This window comes from Mya arenaria, chromosome 2 (assembly GCF_026914265.1).
Source record: "Mya arenaria isolate MELC-2E11 chromosome 2, ASM2691426v1".
Lineage (NCBI taxonomy): Eukaryota > Metazoa > Mollusca > Bivalvia > Myida > Myidae > Mya > Mya arenaria.
In genome coordinates, this window is record NC_069123.1 from 18,801,884 (window position 1) to 18,823,020 (window position 21,137).

At 36.6% G+C, this 21,137-nt stretch overlaps 1 protein-coding gene across 1 annotated transcript in view; it reads right to left on the reverse strand.

Annotated features, from left to right (window-relative positions):
* Nucleotides 1-21,137, reverse strand: part of LOC128220072 (uncharacterized) — a 38,471-nt gene that overhangs the window by 2,539 nt on the left and 14,795 nt on the right. The window contains exons 3-4 of the mRNA XM_052928328.1: nucleotides 13,594-13,713; nucleotides 2,920-3,057 (exon numbers count right to left, since the gene is read on the reverse strand). Of these exons, the coding sequence (XP_052784288.1) occupies nucleotides 2,920-3,057; nucleotides 13,594-13,713 (258 nt within the window). The remainder of the gene's footprint in view (nucleotides 1-2,919; nucleotides 3,058-13,593; nucleotides 13,714-21,137) is intronic.

Sequence of the window (21,137 nt, forward strand, 5' to 3'; positions counted from 1 at the left end):
GGCAACTCTAGATGGAAAACCGTTTGTACACATTATTGTACTGGACGTGCAAAGGCAACTTTAGATGGAACACAGTTTGTACACATTACTATACTGGACGTGCAAAGGCAACTCTAGACGGATCACCGTTTGTACACATTAATGAACTGGACGTGCAAAGGCAACTCTAGATGGAACATAGTTTGTACACATTGTTTTGTACACATTATTGTACTGGACGGGCAAAAGGCAACTCTACATGGAACACCGTTTGTACACATTATTGTACTGGACGTGCAAAGGCAACTCTAGATGGAACACCGTTTGTACACATTATTGTACTGGACGTGCAAAGGCAACTCTAGATGGAACACCGTTTGTACACATTATTGTACTGGACGTGCAAAGGCAACTCTAGACGGAACACCGTTTGTACACATTATCATACTGGACGGGCAATAGGCAACTCTAGATGGCACACCGTTTGTACACATTATTGTACTGGACGTGCCAAGGCAACTCTAGATGGCACACCGTTCGTACACATTATTATACTGGACGTGCAAAGGCAACTCTAGATGGCACACCGTTTGTACACATTATCATACTGGACGGGCAATAGGCAACTCTAGATGGAACACCGTTTGTACACATTATTATACTGGGCGTGCAAAGGCAACTCTAGATGAAATACCGTTTGTACACATTAATGAACTGGACGTGCAAAGGCAACTCTAGATGGCACACCGTTTGTACACATTATTGTACTGGACGTGCAAAGGCAACTCTAGATGGAATACCGTTTGTACACATTATTGTACTGGACGTGCAAAGGCAACTCTAGATGGAATACCGTTTGTACACATTATTGTACTGGGCGTGCAAAGGCAACTCTAGACGGAGCACCGTTTGTACACATTATTGTACTGGACGTGCAAAGGCAACTCTAGATGGAATACCGTTTGTACACATTATTGTACTGGGCGTGCAAAGGCAACTCTAGACGGAGCACCGTTTGTACACATTATTATACTGGACGTGCCAAGGCAACTCTAGATGGAACACCGTTTGTACACATTATTGTACTGGACGTGCAAAGGCAACTCTAGATGGAATACCGTTTGTACACATTATTGTACTGGGCGTGCAAAGCCAACTGTAGATGGAACACCGTTTGTACACATTATTATACTGGACGTGCAAAGGCAACTCTAGATGGAAGACCGTTTGTACACATTATTGTACTGGGCGTGCAAAGGCAACTCTAGATGGAATACCGTTTGTACACATTATTGTACTGGACGTGCAAAGGCAACTCTATATGGAACACCGTTTGTAACCATTATTGTACTGGACGGGCAATAGGTAACTCTAGGTGGAATACCGTTTGTACACATTATTATACTGGACGTGCAAAGGCAACTCTAGATGGAATACCGTTTGTACACATTATTATACTGGACGTGCAAAGGCAACTCTAGATGGAATACCGTTTGTACACATTATTATACTGGACGTGCAAAGGCAACTCTAGATGGAATACCGTTTGTACACATTATTGTACTGAGCGTGCAAAGGCAACTCTAGATGGAACACCGTTTGTACACATTATTATACTGGACGTGCAAAGGCAACCCTAGATGGAATACCGTTTGTACACATTATTGTACTGGGGGTGCAAAGGCAACTCTAGATGGAACACCGTATGTACACATTATTATACTGGACGTGCAAAGGCAACTCTAGATGGAATACCGTTTGTATACATTATTGTACTGGGTGTGCAAAGGCAACTCTAGATGGAATACTGTTTGTGCACATTATTGTACTGGGCGTGCAAAGGCAACTCTAGACGGAGCACCGTTTGTACACATTATTATACTGGACGTCCAAAGGCAACTCGAGATGGAACACCGTTTGTACACATTATTTTGTATACATTATCATACTGGACGGGCAATAGGCAACTCTAGATGGAATACCGTTTGTACACATTATTATACTGGACGTGCAATAGCAACTCTAGATGGAACACCGTTGGTACACATTATTTTGTATACATTATCATACTGGACGGGCAATAGGTAACTCTAGATGGCAAACCGTTTGTACACATTATTGTACTGGACGGGCAATAGGCAACTCTATATGGAATACCGTTTGTACACATTATTATACTGGACGTGCAAAGGCAACTCTAGATGGAACACCGTTTGTACACATTATTTTGTACACATTATTATACTGGACGGGCAATAGGTAACTCTAGATGGCACACCGTTTGTACACATTATTGTACTGGACGTGCAAAGGCAACTCTAGATGGCACACCGTTTGTACACATTATTGTACTGGACGTGCAAAGGCAACTCTAGACGGAGCACCGTTTGTATACATTATCATACTGGACGGGCAATAGGAAACTCTAGATGGCACACCGTTTGTACACATTATTGTACTGGGCGTGCAAAGGCAACTCTAGATTGAACACCGTTTGTACACATTATTGTACTGGGCGTGCAAAGGCAACTCTAGACGGAGCACCGTTTGTATACATTATCATACTGGACGGGCAATAGGCAACTCTAGATGGAACACCGTTTGTATACATTATTGTACTGGACGTGCCAAGGCAACTCTAGATGGAACACCGTTTGTATACATTATTGTACTGGACGTGCAAAGGCAACTCTAGACGGAACACCGTTTGTATACATTAAATTGTTATTAAAATTACACCAATACAAAAATAATGAGCTGAGCTTAATCCTGTTAGACAGAAGTTTAGGATTGTTAAAAAAATTAGGGTTACATTCTTAAAATATTTATGATTTTAACATATGATATTTACTTTAATGGTCTAAAATAACAACATGGACTATTGTAAAGAGTTACTTTTAAGATTTTAGTAATATTGGAAAGAATATACCAAAAACTTACCTGCCATACAGTAGAGGACGCCGGTGACCATACAGGCAGACACCTGCTTCTGGATGATAGCGAATGTGCCGACCGCCGCCGCCGCCACCAGGTCAATCACGCTCACGATGAAACAGGAAGCGGCCGAGTTCTGCATCCCTAGTGAGACATGGTTCACTTGTACGGAAATTATAATATATTGTCACCGGAGCTTACCCTAGTCACGCGGAAAAAATGACGTAGGATGAGCTAAGTCTCGGTTGTAGGTCTATAACATTCGGAACTCCTAGGCCATTTTTATCGACAACAACCTCGGATGTATGCCGGTACATCAGTTGAAGTAGTTCGTCAATTTTTGAATTACATCATTAATTAAATGTAGTGTTTTAGAGTTGTATTTATTGATTTAAGTTTAAATTTATTACCAATGTAGTATATTATCGCAAAAGCATTAAGGTTCACACGAGTGAGTCATAAAGTTTAACTGTTAAATAAAAATACTACGCCATCTATACTTGCAGCGGACTTAAACGTACCACTTTTTGAGTATGTAAACCGTCCAAGTACATCCGAGGTTGTTTTCGATAAAAATGGCGGAGGAGTTCCGAATGGATCTAAAAGTCACGGTATAAGACGAGTGTTCTTGGATTTTATTCTTAATCAGACCATACAATCGTTACAAAAAACTGTGGCTCAGCATGAAAACTGTGACATCAGTCATAACCGAGACAGAAAATATAAAGGCATATAGGCAAGTATATATATATTTTTTATTTTTACATCGTTGATAGTGTACTTAAGTATGCTCAATAAACCAAATGCATAAGAATAATATCCAAGAGAGCTTAAGGCAAAGACAACGAGAACATAACATTGTTACATAGGTATATAATACACACATTTATCATATTACTTTCAACTTAAAAAAAAAACATACCGAAATCTATACAAAACATTTTATGGAAAGAAATCCATTAATATCGTTATAACCGAAAATATATCCATTCACACGTCAAAAAATGCAATTTGTCGCTAAATATTTAGAATAAATATTATTCCAATAAAAAAATTCCGTCCTTCATTTTGGGCTGTCAAAACGCTAAATGACCACGCAGTAAATAAAATCCGAAAAACTCGTGCGCTTATAGCGCAACTTACAAATACATTGTGTTTTCTCTTTCTAATTCACCGCGTTCAAACGTAAAATCAAAGTGCTGAAAGCACTGATGGACTAGGGCTTCATTCAGGAGAATGTTGACAACCATATAACCATATTCTAAGCATTGAAAAAATCGGCTCACATCACAAGGGGTCACTGTTTAATGGGCTAGCTTAAACTTTAGACTAAAACTGCTTGCAAGCTGCAAAGAAAATTGAAAAATCTAGTTAAGTGTGTGTAAAGTGAGGGGGGTATAGGGGGGGGACGTGGCACACATCTTTAATTTGATCAAATCCTTTTATATCAAAGGTCTGTTATTTGCAGTTTCACAGAAGATTTTCAATGATGTAATTATATACTATATAGAAAACCTTTCATCTCTTTTTCAGGGGAGCTTTAAACCACAGGGCCATACTTTGAACAATCTTTGTAAAAGACATCTACAATGTACACCTATGTCAGACTGCATACACAATGCTATTAGGAAGTAGTTTTTATTTAAAAAGAGAAGAATAATTTTCTCCCTCTTAATTTGTGCTTGGAATTCAATTCATATAACATGTTACCATGATAACTTAGTGCTGTTGATAAATAATAGGCACTGCCTTCTGTCTAATGCTATTCATATTACTGCTGCAGACTTTTGTACATAGCAAAGCAAGTTGAGTAGACTAAGATGAGATGAATATTGTTTTTAAAGTATGAAATATTGAAATGTCTTTTAAATACTTTGACCATCAAATTTCATAACATAATGTCAGCAGTTCATCACACCGCTAGCGAGAATAGAATACCAAACATAATTTTATTCTTTATTATATACCCATCATCAATCCACATGCAATACATATCACAAAATACTTTAACCCATATTCCGCTCCATTGCAATACGGCCATATACCACTCTTGTGACGTCACGTCATAACAAGTATGTTGCGCAATATTAAATTGACGTCATTAAACCAATGAGTGCATCCTTAAAATGAAATTTATTATGCAAAGATGTGGCTTCTAAGTGATCTAATCAGTAATGTATTTAATAAAAGGGTTATTAGTACTGCGTTATGATCCGGATATGGCGGAATGTCATATTTGATTCTGGTAGTTTTTTGTAAATTTGATTTTACTCGGCTTGTGCCTTGTGAAATCCGAATCTGTAAAAATCTATTTGAGTTAAATACAACCTCCTGGATCAAAACGCAGGAACAACAAAACCTGTTACCCCGTGGACAGAGCATCTTTAACCCACAGGGCCATTGTAACTTTGAACAATCATTGTAAAAGACAACTACATGTCAGACTACATACAAGATGCTTAAGGAATTAGTTTGGAAAAATTAAAAATTATTTTCTCCATCTTAATTAGTATGCATTAGATAACTCAATAATTGCAGCAGTTGGCCATTCTTGTATTGTTATCTGTCACTGTCTTGATAGTTCCCTATCTCAATAGATGCAAAAGGTTGTAGGTTCATTATTCTCCTGGTCCAATATGTCATACAGAAAGAAGATGTTGAATGTAGAATCAAGAAGCTCTCTTTTCAGGCACTCCAAATTGAATAGTACTGTAACATTTGGAGTGCCAAGAATGTGTTGGATTCCTAGGCAACAGGTATCAGGTGTTGCAGTACATTTGGCAAATACTTTTCACCCATCCTTGTAAATCTAAAAAAGCTTTCATTTCGCAAAAGTAGTTCATATAACTATATTAAGGTTGCTAAATCAGAGTTTGAATAATTCTACAAACTAGATGTGCCTTTAATTGCAGCAATTTGAACTCCAACTCATAATGTCAATTAAGCTGGTTAAGCAATACTGCAGTTCCTTGGTGTGGGGATTGCTTTATTTACTTTAATAAACAAACAGTTCTTGCGTTGGAAAGTATAATGTATTAGTATGCATTTTTCTTGCCCTGACTCCATCCAAGCCTTAAATCTTAGATCAACATGTACTTCGGGCTATGTGTAATATCAATGAGAACTATAAATTATGTTCAATTTAGTGTCACTTATGATATTTCATTCCACATACAAAAACACTAACATGGTGTTTAAAACCAATATCCTATGTTATGATTAAACCATTGCCAAGTTGATAATTTGAAAAGACAAAAAATTATATCTGGTCAGGGTTTGACATAGTCTTTCTAGACAGCGTGCTGGACTTGTTTTGCATTTACTTTAAAAATCTTCAAAAGCTAAACTGAACAAGACTGGAGCAAAAAAAGGGGTTTAAAAGACTTACGAGATCATTCTAACATCACCTATACCATTAGTTCTTATCTACAAACTTAAGTCAACATAATAATTAATGTTTTACATAAATATTGCAATGAATTAAACATATTGCAATAAGTGCCAATAACATAGCAATCAAGTATGATCACTATAGGCCTAAACATGAGATTAATACCAAAAGGGATTTTAAAGACTTAAGAGATCATTCTCATATCACCTATACCATTAGTTTTTTCACCAATAAAAAAAATTACTTAACAATTTTCTCATTATTTACACAAGCTGAAAAAATGGTCTCTTTTTGAATACTTCACATATTTCATGGCTTTCATCATTCAAACTAACATTTCGTTTGGTATTTCAATATTAAATGATTTGTAAACATTCATAAATGATGGTTAAAATTAACATTCATGCTAATCATGCCTACCAAAAGCACCTGACTGACCAATCAGTATCCAATTTTGGTAGGGCTTATTGGTGGTATATTGAAATCAATCATGACCTCCCACAATCTGCACTGATCAACAGTAGTTAATGAGTTGTTTCAATTGTTCTTATTGTTCTTATTTCATAAACTTAGAAAACAACTGTAGTGAATAAAATTTATTCCTAATCACTGAGAGAAAGTTTAGAAAAATGAAAGAAGCCGAGTTACATCTAGTAGGATATCAAATCCTACAAATGTATTCATCATTTTATATAACCGTATAAAGTAAATGTTAAATTTTTGAAAGTCAAAAAGTTTCATTTTTTTTGTATACCAAAGAACATTTGTGTGTATAATTTTGATGATATTTTGTGATTCATTTAATTTCATTCTTGTTTCATTTAGTGTTCAGTCCCAAGCTTTCCTGTTCACATTTAAGTGCAAGAAAAGTCACTTAATAATGATCTGAATAAATTCATTATAATGTAAGGTCACATAAGGGTTATATTATGCGTTTTAAAAATAACATTTTTTCATCTGTTTAAAATTATGTCAAATGTAGTGCATTGAAATTTTATTATGAGTTTAAAGCTGCACTCTCATTTTGACAACTTTTTTATTTTTTGTCTTGGAACGAGACAATTTTTGCGAAAATCCATGGAAACCAGTTATATAAGACTGCTTACCAAAATTTAGATGGCAGATTTTTATATTAAAGTTAAAAAATTGATGTTTTAAGCATTATTCTTAAACTTTTAGTAAAACATTAATTTTCGAACGGAAATATGACAAACTATGAGCTGATTGTTTGTCAGCAATCTGATATCATTGGTTTGAACATGTTTACGCAAAAATTTGTTCTTTCCAAGACAAAAAAAAGTTGTAAAAATGGTAAATCTGTGAGAGTGCAGCTTTAAACTATGACAGGAATAATTCAAGGGAATGATTTTTTTGTGAATTCTAGCATTAAAATTGTCTGAATCGCATGAAAATTTATAAATTATGTAAGGTATTCTCACATTGGTCACACTTTTAAAACTTTGTGCTGTCTTCTTTTTGTTTGTCTCAAACTAATACAGCATTGGCTTCACTTGTTGTTTATGAAAGGGACTGTACACCAGATTGGCACCAAAAAAGTTGTTTTTTTCCTGTAACGAATCTAAGGACACTTCTTTTAATAAAATATTTTACTCTTTGATATCGTTATTGTAAATAAAATACCAAAAAAAAAAAAATGCAGTGAAGTGTCGTATCCACTATGCTATGAAGACTTACTTTTACTGGGTGGAATTTTCCAGATGTATACCTAACTCGCTAATATCATGTAATAACATCAACGGCAGATCACGTATAAGGAATGAATTCTACTCGGTAGACATACCTAGTAATCTTTTTTAATGGTAAAACACGAAATAACTGCTATTAATAAATAATTTGTAAACTATGGGGATCATCAGTTAGTAAGTCAATGCATTAATTGTACACATCGATACCAAGTTTATGTCAATTTTCTACAATTGTCTTTAAATTTTTGCTTTTTCATCATAAACTGAGTACAGCCCCTTTAAACTGTACCTGATAATGTCTGTGACTTATCAAATATTTAATAGTAATGGTCTACAACCAAGATTTGTTTTAATTATCCAGGTTTCAAACTGCATTGTCTATGCGATTGGAAAGGTAATCTTGAAAGCTCACTTGGTATAATTTTTACAAATAACATTCACCCTGCAAGGTACTCATATTTGGATGATGCATAAAGATTTGCACAGTCATTTATGTATACTTGCATTTATTGATAAAGGATACCTTTTTAAAATCTTTGATTTAGATTGCAAAGTATAACTTATATAAATAAATATATCTTCTTAACTTTATTTGAATACACAAGCTAATGCATCAGTCAATTGTAAGGCCTAAAAAAAATGTTTGGTTAGGGTTACAACCTTTTCAAAAGGTAGGGTAGGTAGGCTTTTTTTATTTATTTTTTATTAGGCTTTATATCAGAATGTTAGTTTCATCATTGGAGAATGGTGTTAAAGTTATCTCCTGTATAAGCATTAAAGGTTTTAAACTACACATTGAAAAGCAATTAAAAAAAAAGAAAAAAATATTTATTTTTTTTTTATTTTTTTTTTAGTTTTTCATTAGTTTTTTTTCAAACTGACTATAAAAACGGTAGGGTCGGCGCCTATTCCTATTCGGGTAACCCGAACCAAATGTATTTTTTTTAGGCCTAACCATGCCACCCCCCCCCCCCCCACCCCCCACCCCCCCGGTCCCGGAATAGCGGGGACTTTTACTTTCGGTCCAGCCAACCCCAGCTAAAATCCCCGCCCTGCAGAGATAATCTGATGGTAAAGTCCTCACCAAATGCCCCGCACCCAAGGGACATTATGTTACGCCCCATCCATACTGTATTTTCCGGGAAGACCTGGCTCTGCGGGGCCACCTGAAAGGTAAAAACATGGCCCATTTCGCCAGCTATCCCCGGTATACCCCCGGATGTGGGAGCCGTGGTTACAATTGACTGGTGCATAATGATCCATAGTGATCCAATCTCATGCCAAGATGATTTCTGGTCTGACATCGCGAGGTTAGTTATTCTTAAGCATAAAAAAGCCTGGACAGCATTTGAGAAAGACTGTTGTGAGGTTAAATCTTCATTACTTCACTATTCCACAACATTGGGTGATACGGGAATTTTATTGAATATTTTGATTTTAATTTTGTTCCCTAAACGCCACAAGTCAACTGATTAATTAATACAAATTCAATTCTATCTCCACAATATTCGGCACTGCATTGTTAAATAAAACTCAAAAGTTACACTTGTAAATTATATAACCAAGTACCTTTTCCTCAAATATTTCACAAATTTATATTGATCTATCAACAACAATGCATCACCATACAGTATCTTTGACTGATTTTTGATATTCATTCTTGGCTAGAAAACAAAAAGTGAGCACAAAGCGTCTTCAGAAAAAGAACTTGTAAAGTATGTACCAGTCAATTGTAACCACGAACCACGCCCCCCCCCCCCCCCAGGGAATAGCAGGTACTTTGACTTTCCGTCCAACCAATCCCCGGTAAAATCCCTGCCCTGCGAGAACGAACTGGTGGTAAAATCCCGTGAACTTTAATGTTGATATTTATTTTTGACTGGTGCATTTCACAGGGGCATGTTGTTTTGTTTTGACACGCCCGTCCGTTTTGTTGTTTTTTTTTTACCCTGAGTTTCCATATATTTGCTGACATGACCCTGTTTAAGAAGCCATAACGTTATCAAAACTTTTATGTCAAAACAACGCAACCTGCCCCTGTGGTTAGAGAGGAAATCAAAAATGAGCATGCAAAATTGTTTTATCAATGGCGATGGTTTATCACAATGTCATGTACTTACTGTACACTGAGAGTGGCTCCAAGACATTCTATGCACATAGGTAAACAATCATCTTATTCACAAATGCTGTGCACATATCCATACATTTGGCTTCATTTAGAATGAAACTTCATAAATAAGTATGCGCATATTCGATATTTTTTATCTTCATTTTGCAAAATTGAAATCACATGATTTTTTCAAACGAACTTGTATTGCTTGAAAATTTACGTGTCAATTTAAAAATGCTACCCACGGTAAGATGAAAATAAATCCGTTTGATGGTGGTAATCATTCAATGGCGGCTTTATTGATAAATTTCCTCAATAAAACACTAAGAAATTCACATCATCAGCATCCGGAAGTAGCATAACATACATGTATGTCTGAATCATTCGGCCGCTCTGTTCATAAATTTTGAGGTCAATACGTAGACTGGTACCCTGATTTACTTTTCCTCAAAAATATAAAGTTATACAGGTACGGGGCATTTGGTTTTTAGTAAACATAAATAGTATTTGAACAATAAATACCAAAAATCGTGTTGTATTTAAAAATGTGCTAAGTGCCATGCGATGATTATTTAAAAAACTTTGTATCGAAAAGAAAATATCACGGAAACATGCAAATTATGTCGAAAAAAAAAGAACAGGGACCGACTTCGGAATACCAACATTGTATGCAAAGGATAACAATACTTTTTTTAAACCAAATTTCCTGGTTGTTTTCTTCTTAGACCGCACGCTTTATTCGCTTTACGTATGAATTCACAAGACATTCCGAATGCGCGACGGGCACGCGGTTAGCTGATACTGGTTTCTTTTCGGATAAAAGAGAAAGAGGGTACCAGTCTATCAATACAGAGCATTGAACGGAAAAATTTCGCTGCGTACTTTTCCAATATGTTTATATTCTTATTGCATATAATCTGACCGTATGCAAGAATATTCATGTAGTTAACCCGATTAACTCACTCGCTACGTATGAATATCTTGTGCTTCATTAAAAGAACATACAGTTAGCTTGAATTGTTAGGGGAACTATTTTTATTGGATGTTTTCATTGTAATCAGTTCCGGTACTACTTTGATTATTCAAATTCGCTAACGGAAATCCAATCAAAATACAGCGTATGAATACATTACGTCAGTGAACCCCAAGATGCGGCTTGAAAATGCAGACATCGCGGTTATGGCTATGAACTAGGCCACAAGTGCCCTAGTCCAAAAATACATATCTTAACATTCATCGTGACTTTAGCTCCTAAGCGAGACTAACGTGGTAGGTGACTAGGGTATGCCCCGAGCATTGTGCTCAAGAGAATTATTCCCTGTAATTTAAAGAGTGTATATAGAAAGAATTAGTTGTGAATATGAATACTATCGTTATAACTGGCCTGGCACGGATGGCCGTACGCCTGGCGGAAGAGAATATACAAGGCATATGCCATTTAATGTATTCAATAGTAGGTTACACGAAATATGTATAATGCGAACGATTGCCAGCGTTTTTCTTTCGCTACATGAAAACAGATCTGTATATTAAAGCTGCACTCTCACAGATTGAACGTTTTGACAACTTTTTTTATTTTTGTCTTGGAACGAGCCAATTTTTGCGATAATCCATGGAAACCAGTTATATAAGACTGCTGACAAAAAATAAGATCGCAGATTTTTGTATCGGAGATAAAAAAATGATGTTTTATGCATTTTTCTTAAACCGTTAGTTGATTTTCGAACGGAAATATGAACATATGAAAATCTACAATCTGATTTTTTGGCAGCAAACTTTTATCATTGGTTTTCAGATATTTATGCAAAAAAATGCTGTTTCCAAGACAAAAAATAAAAAAAAGTTGCAAAAATGGTATATCTGTGAGAGTGCAGCTTTAATATGGCCATTCTTTGCCTGTAGGATAAACATTCACTTTCACTAGTCCATGCTCTAAGCAGAGCTTTGCGATGTTTGACAGAGATATTCAGACTACATTACTTTTAAATCGTTGCCTTATCAACACGACATTTCCTCTGAGGAAACGAGGATCAATTGGATGTGGTGAAATCAGGCTTATGTGTTATTACTTTGCAAGCGATTTTAACGCATGTGCAAATGATACTGGAACATATCTGATACACAGTTGTACCAAGTAAGAAATTTGTTTGCAAACGTTAGGACGAACATTCAAGCATAAGAGTCACATAAAAAACGACGTCGACTTTGTAGCTTCACCCCGACGCCAACGATCAGGACAATAACGCCAATCAAAAAGCCTAAGCTACTGCAACACATCGATGAGTTTCTTCAAAGGAAAGTCTAAGCTACTGCAACACATCGATGTGTTTTTTCAAAGGAAAGCCTTAGCTACTGCAACACGTCGATGTGTTTCTTCAAAGGAAAGCCTTAGCTACTGCAACATATCGATGAGTTTCTTCAAAGGAAAGCCTATGCTACTGCAATACATCGATGTGTTTCTTCAAAGGAAAGCCTATGCTACTGCAATACATCGATGTGTTTCTTCAAATGAAAGCCTAAGCTACTGCAATACATCGATGTGTTTCTTCAAAGGACAGTCTAAGCTACTGAAACACATCGATGAGTTTCTTCAAAGGAAAGCCTAAGCTACTGCAATACATCGATGTGTTTCATCAAAGAAAAGCATTAGCTACTGCAACACATCGATGTGTTTCATGAAAAGAAGCCTTAGCTACTGCAATACATCGATGTGATTCTTCAAAAGAAAGCCTAAGCTGCTGCAACACATCGATGTGTTTCTTCAAAGAAAAGTCTAAGCTACTGCAACACATCGATGTGTTTCTTCAAAAGAAAACCTAAGCTACTGCAACACATCGATGTGTTTCTTCAAAAGAAAGCCTAAGCTACTGCAACACATCGATGTGTTTCTTCAAAGGAAAGTCTTAGCTACTGCAACACATCGATGTGTTTCTTCAAATGAAAGTCTAAGCTACTGCAACACATCGATGTGTTTCTTCAAAGGAAAGCCTTAGCTACTGCAATTCATCTATGTGTTTCTTCAAAGGAAAGCCTAAGCTACTGCAATTCATCGATGTGTTTCTTCAAAGGAAAGCCTAAGCTACTGCAATACATCGATGTGTTTCTTCAAAAGAAAGCCTAAGCTACTGCAATTTATCGATGTGTTTGAAACACATCGATATGTTTCTTCAAAGGAAAGCCTTAGCTACTGCAACATATCGATGTGTTTCTTAAAAGGAAAGCCTTAGCTACTGAAACACATCAATGTGTTTCTTCAAAGGAAAGCATAAGCTACTGCAACACATGGATGTGTTTCTTCAAAGGAAAGCCTTAGCTACTGCAACACATAGATGTGTTTTACAAAGGAGAGCCTAAGCTACTGCAACACATCGATGTGTTCATAAAATAATTGACAGGCTTAAAGATTTATGAAGTATATGACTTACTTCGGAAAAAGTTAAACAAATGCTTTCTAGTCCTGGTCTATAACTTACTTCCGATACTTTTCATCATATCTGGCAGTTCGCTCGTCTCTTCGTCATATTGCGTGACGAACGTGAAGCACCTGTTGACATCATTTTGGGTCAGCGTCCTTAGACGTTGACGTGACTCATCTGAAATATAATATTCTACGCTTTTATATGATGAAAATATTTCGTTACATAAAAATTTACAATTTTAAAAACAATCTGAAGCAAGATACACGGTTATGATCCGTACTTATGACGTACCATTTGGGGTCAAAAGTCGCTTGAAACAAACAGTAGAGCCAGAATAGAGGTGATCCTTCAAATATAAAGGTGCACTCTATCTAATTAAAGGTACAACTCTATATTTAGAATCTGTAAGTCTAAATAGAGAGAAACATCTTTTAAAGCTGCATTCTCACAGATTGAACGTTTTGACAACTTTTTATTTTTTTGTTTTGGAACGAGCCAATTTTTGCGAAATTACATGGAAATCAGTTATATAAGACTGCTGACAAAAAATAAGTTCGCAGATTTTTATATTTAAGTTCAAAAATGATGTTTTATTCATTATTCTTAAACCGTTAATAACGGTTTAAGCCATAAAACATTAATCTTCAAATCGAAATATTAAAATCTGCGATCTGATCTTTTGTCAGCAATCTTATATTATTGGTTTGCCGATATTTACGCAAAAATTTGCTCTTTCCAAGACAAACATAAAAAAGTGAAAATGGTAAATCTGTGAGAGCGCAGCTTTAATATGGAGATGCACTTCCATTTCTGATATAGAAGTGCACCTTTGAATATTGAGGTGCATCTCTATCGTAAGGTAATAGTGCACATGCTATTGACACTTATGTTTTATTTTTCGATATTTCGTAAAAACACTTTTATGGCATTAATAAATGCCCTATTTTCATTCAAAGCTTTTGTTACGTTTTCCCTTCATCCATACGAGTTCGACCCGGCCTGTCACTTAGTACCTTGACATTGAGCAATACATAAATAGAGGTGCAACTCTATATTTAGACCTGCAGTGGACCTTCATGCAAATTCACTGGTGCACCACTATATCAGTTAGTAATAGGTATGCTACAAACTATCTTTAATGAATCCAATTTCTCCGTTTTGTTTTCAAAACTGGGGATGTGAATTACTTAATTTGTCAATTTGCTTTAAAACACGAATTGTAAAGTTAATCTACTGGCCCCAATTTCTCGAAACTTCTTAAGCTTAGCAGGCTTACGTCGCTTATTTCATTTAGCCAAAATACATACTGAAAATGGATTTTTATAAATGAAAAATGGTTTATTCTGATAATCATACAGATTTTTCCTACATAATTTCAAAAAATTCTTGAAGAAGTAAATATAACACATTTTATAGAACAACAAAAATAGTGAGGTTAGCTTAATCCTGTTATAAGGGACTTGGGTCTACATTCAGTCACGATCCACTTTATGGCACGTACTCGTGTGTTAATGCTTAATGCTTAAATTAGCTACACTAATGAACGTTCAGAGATGCTTTTTTGGACGGTGCCCCTCAGGGCCCGTCCTAAGTAGGCACATCAGCCGATCAAACTACAAGCCAAAGCACGCCAGTGCGCTCAGTAAATAGTTCGCATCATTGTTTTGAATACACAGCTGATTTAAAGTGGCTGTTACATAGTTTTTTTCTAATATATCTGGGCAAATAGTGAGAGAAGTGGGTCATGTATAATTTATTGACAATTGGTACTGAAATCAAATTCTTATATTGATAAATCATTTCGCCAATATTGACTACTACATGGAACCACTACATTACTACAAAACTGCATTCGAAACTCCTCGGTCGGTGGAATTACCGAAAACCCAAAAGTCCCCGTAAATACCGAAAATCCCTTCCATTCTCTGAGGTATATAGCGTTTTCTTTAATACGCCCGGATTTACTACTTTATTGTGTTCGAATGTTGTATGCCGTAATTGTTGGAGGTTGGAGAGGGGTGGGGAAGCCTGGGGAGGGTGGGGGTGGGGGTCGTGGTGACTAAAACCCGGGACCCCCTTTCATTTTCAAAAGTTCGTACGAAAGAAGAGTATGCGAGGAGGTTCTTACGCCGTTCCTTCAAAACTGCATTGTGTTTTAGTGGGTTGTATGCTGTATATCTTGGTGATTGGAGAGGGGTGGGGGAGTCGGAGTAGTTGGGGTGGGGCAGGGAGTGATTAAACCCCGGGAACCCCATTCATATTTCTAAGTACATACACAAGAGTATGCAGTATGGTTTAAAACTGTATTGTGTTTAAGTGGGTTGTATGTCGTGGTTGAGGTTGGTTGGAGAGTGGTGGGGGAGTCGGAGGAGGGGGTGGTGGCAACGAAGAAGTCTCAAATACTACTTTCACATATCTCATTTCAAATTGTAGAGGTAAGGGAGGGTAGGGTCGTACCTTACCGTATACAAAAAAGTATGCGAGGGTGTGTACGCCGATATTTAATACTTCATTTTGGTCGTCCTGTATGCCAAAGTTGTTGGTGGGTGGAGGGGGGTGTGGAAGTCGGACGAGGGGGATGGCTAAATCCCGGGAAGTCCTTTTAAGTTCATATATGTTAATGTTTTAACGACTAGTTCAATATCACATTTCATTGTGTTTGGTTGCTATTCGTATTTTAAGTATATCGTATATCGTATATTGAATGTTTTAAAGGTGTATTGTTTGTTATTGATATTTCCTGTAATAAGTTATCCGTTTATCCGTTTATTTCGTTGTAAAGCGCCTTTGAACGTGTGGTTAAAAATGGTGCTGTATAAGTTAATCGATAAAAAATAATAATTGTGTATTGTGAACAAGTTGTGTGTCGAGAAAGGTATCAAGCGGGAGTTGATTATATTCAAAGTCAAAGTCAAACACGGTTTATTCTCTCATACCATAAACATGGCAAATGAGATCCTATACAAAACATATATACATAATTCTATAATTGAAAGGCCGCATATATATTCTGTTTTGTATATATTATGTTTTACTTCAATTGAATATATACGGATGACAATTATTAAAACAATGTTGCAATGAGGTGATAATTGAACAGAATATTACAAAGGCAACGACTGTGAAGCCATTTACAATATTAAATGTATTCTTTTAGGTGCCTATGGAGGTGCGTTTCTTTGGTGCGGGCGGGACTTTTGAAACAGGTGAAGATGTACGAGGCGGACTTGGTGGTAGTGAGTTTGGGCGGCAATGATATCACAACTACATCCGTACCGAAGGACATAGTGGTGGCCGTACTTGACATTGCCCAGGACTTCCTTGACAGTGGTGTATCTTCCATCCTGGTGTTGGAGATTGGGGAGCGTGGAGCATTCCGGGACGGGTTGGGGTACAGGTCTTTTGCAAGCCAGCGCGCACGAATTAACCAGTTGCTGGGGAAGAGAGAGAGAGAGCTCGTTGAAGTTTTGCGGCTTCCCCACATACGTTTTCCAGTCGAGTTCATGCGAGACAAAGTACATTTAAATGAGAAGGGACTGAAAAAGTTGTTTTATAAAATTAGGTCGGCAGTGTGCCGGTACATGTAATTGTGCTCGTTTCATTCGTCAATAATGTTAGTTTGTATCTGTTCATGTGTTCAGCATAATAAACATTGCAGGATGAAGTTTGTCTTCATTTATTGTACTTTTGCCACTGACTACAGTCAAAGCAGTTGTGCGTGCGTGCGTGCTTGCGTGCGTGCGAATCCAATTTGCCGTACAGAAAGCGAAATCCCTCAGCTTGTAATTAATAACGCGATCTATTCTAGCCAAGCGTAATCACAAAGAAGAATGGTAGTAGCAGTTCACTGCCACTAAACCGATACACATTCCCTGCAATGTGTTGTTTTCTAAGACAGTTATATGAGCTGAAATTAAATCATGATGATTAAGAATGGGCGAATTGAGTGTATAATCCAGCTATTACTCAAAACAAGATGACGTGTCACCAGTGTACAAATAATATGAAAGAACATTGGGGAATATAGAAATCTATTTGTACAGTTCCTGAAGTATGCGACCATTAAGGTAGCACACCCCTAATAAAACCTCCACTCGATACTCAATGCTTTAGCCTGTAGTGTTAAGCACAGGGACTAAGAATATTTTGAGGGTTTCATGATAGTGGTTCGAATCCAGCCAGAAGCACATTGCAATATTTTTTTTATTATTTTTTTTTTGGTTTCATTACCTAACATTTCTATACAAAAGTTCAAATTGTATTTTAATTAAAAGTAATGAGATAGATGTTTTTGTTATATTTATAATCTATGCAATCTATTTATGCATGTACGCCGATGTTTTCATTCGGAGCACCTTGGCCATTTCCTACGAAAACAACCTCAAATGTCTAATAACGGTTTACAAAGTAAGAAATCGGTACACTTTAACTACGCCGCACGCAAGTAGATCGCCTTGTACATTGAATTAAGCAGCTGTACTTATGTTTGCAATTTTATAAAATTAACGGGCAACTATTTTCAACTTAAATCTACACATTTTTTTCATTATATAATGTAGAATTTACGGACCTTCTTAACTGAGGTTGTTCTCGAAAAAATGGAGCTCAACATGAATACTTCTATGCAACCATTATTTATGTCCATGTCATGCTTGTGTTGTTGTGATATTTGCCACATTTTACCAAACTTCATCTATTGGTGTATAATTTCGCGTTTCTTTTGCCCAGTTTATTTCCATCTTTTCAACTGTCACTTGGTCCCCGTTTTTTTACTGTTTGTAGAAATTGTGTAACCTCCACTTGTGTTCACAGTCAGTTAAGGGCGCTGTATGAAATGCAGATAACTTTTCAAAATCCTTCTTTAAAATGAAAATAATACAACAAAATAATTCACACAGCTACCACCGATTAAAACAAATATATATGAAAGCAAAATGGCAAAGGAATTAAAAAAACATACATTTAAATCCAGTCAGCGGACATTTAAATATATTAAAGACCTATGTCATGTATCAGTTTGTCTAGCTGTGCTTCGAAAACGCCTTAATTGTGCTTCTCAGTTGTGTTGTAATTATGTGTGTTAATTGTTTCGATATATATATAAGATCGCCGGATATGGCGCTCGGTAAGACCAGAACATTCGTTATGTACAGGAACATCTAGATTAATTGAAACTACGTAAATGCTGATGTCGTTGCCTTCATCATGTCCAGCTACTTACGGACTAACCCCAAATTTTACTGTTTTTTACCATATCTGATAGGGCGCCTCATATGGGAGATCATGTGACGCCGACGTACCCGAAAAAAGCGTGTTGAAAATTACCAAACGAAAATTTCCCATTATATGGAGTAACATCAAATTCATGCATAGGCGCATTCAATTGTTTGTTGATGATTTACTGTGCGCCATTGTCCGGTACAAAAAAAAGTCATTTTAGATGTTATGTGTTTTATTGTATGTCTTTTTGTTCATATAATGTGTTTTTGAATTGTGTAACATTTTGTATCATTTGTGCTCGTGCCAAGCTGTGTCTACTCTGGAAAACATGTCATACCTTTTGAAGTGCTTGCGCGTGAGTTTGTTGCTACAGAGACCCGCCGTGAATCCCATTGTAGGGAAACTTCAGTCGCACTGAGGTGGCATATCTCTCAGCGCAACTCGCGTCGCAAGTGCAACTACTCCTTTTTCCAAATTGCGTTAACCTTTTGTCGTCGTCGAAAACCATGCGCCAATAATAAGCAATAATAGCGGCTAGCTGATGTCAACATGCACTTTTAGGTCAAACGATATACATGGTAAATTCAATTTTGGGGTGTACCATTTATGTCAGAGCTAGACAATCGGTGAGACCCTTTTAAGCGCGTGAGTTTGTTACTGCAGAGACCCGCCGTGAATCCCATTGTAGGGAAACTTCAGTCTCACTGAGGTGGCATATCTCTCAGCGCAACTCACGTCGCAAATGCAATTACTCCTTTTGTAAACGGCCAGCAATAAATACGGTTAGCTGATGTCGACTACATTTACTGGGATGGATTATTCCTTAATCATCGCTTTATGATAAAATATTTCTCTATATCGCATCAACAACAAATAAATAAAAATAGTTCAGGAAAAGTTCATGAAGAGTTCGAACTTGCTCGACAACATGACATGTTACAGGCATATTTTCCTCGCGTTTCGCTTTCGAGTCTTTGAGGTACGCATGAAGTAACAACTGTACTTAAAAAAATGAAAAAAAGGGTGCTTATGTTTTCAGTTTATGTCCCCCTTTAGGGAAAGCTGAGACATATGCATTGACGTGACATTCAACAGTACTGCCAACAATGTCACACCATTATACCTATCTTTCTAGCCATGGGTTCTTTGTATGCTTTGATTGATAATTGACAGTCATTATACAACTGTTTTGTCAACTCAGTTTTACATCTTGTACATATGTTTTATTTATTTTGTTTTATACACTGAATGTTCAGGCTATCATATGTGTATTTAACTTCTATTATTATACATGCTTTACATTTGCCACAACCCTTGCGCGTTAGTGCTACATTGCTGCTGAAGAGAGCCATTACATAGCTCTCTTACGTGGACTTAAAACATTGCATTTCTGTATGATTACTAACCCATTTAAATGCTGGTATGCCTTTATGTGAATAGTTCTAAAACGGGATATTAAGGTTTATAGAAAAATGTTTGTGAGCTAGATAGGTCTATATAACAAACAAGGTACAGTTCACGAGTACTGTCATAGTGGCAAGACGGTTGTTAATTACCTTTAATTCGAACATATCACTTTACGGTCATTCCCGTGAATGTTTCGGCAACCTAACTGTTTTCGCAGAATAGGATGATTATTTCAAAATAAGTATCGATTTCTTTCGGGATTAATTGATGAATATTTTTAACATTGCATAAGCAGTCCGTCTTAAAAAAATACGAAATGAAAGTCCATAAGGGAGGGAGGTTATTTGCAATTAGACCAATTTTTTATGATTTTTTAAAGATGCTGTTGCATTTCAATGTTCTCTGAAGCTGTAGTACGTAACAAATTAGGAATGTGTTGAAACTTCTTCAACTAAATGAGGGTAGGTTTTGGGTGGGGGTGGGGGATGGGCCATGACGAGAGCGCCTCCTCGTGGTGTGGCCTGGATATGGCACGGTGAATGAACAATCTGTTTTTCATCTAAATTAGAAAAAAAAAATATATATAATACAAATCTTTGGTCCAATTCAAGTCCACATTCATCCTGCCATAACTGAACGCTCTCATATGGTCGAAAATTAGCAATATCACTTCGCTTAAGATCATCCTCTTTCATATAATATACCACTTCGGGACATATGGCATTATAATAACCGCCTACTCAGCCCCCGAAGGTGAACAGACCTCGGCTTACGCCTCGGTCCATATACACCTTCGATGGGTAAATGGCCTGTCCTTATTATGTCATATGGCCCTCAGTGGTGTATTATATTAAATTTCTTTAATATCGTAAACACTGACGTGCAACGTACTCTTGAACTGCATTACACTAAGAAATAAATATTCAGACTTCCGATGTTTATTTCATACACCGCGTACTCTTACTTGTTAC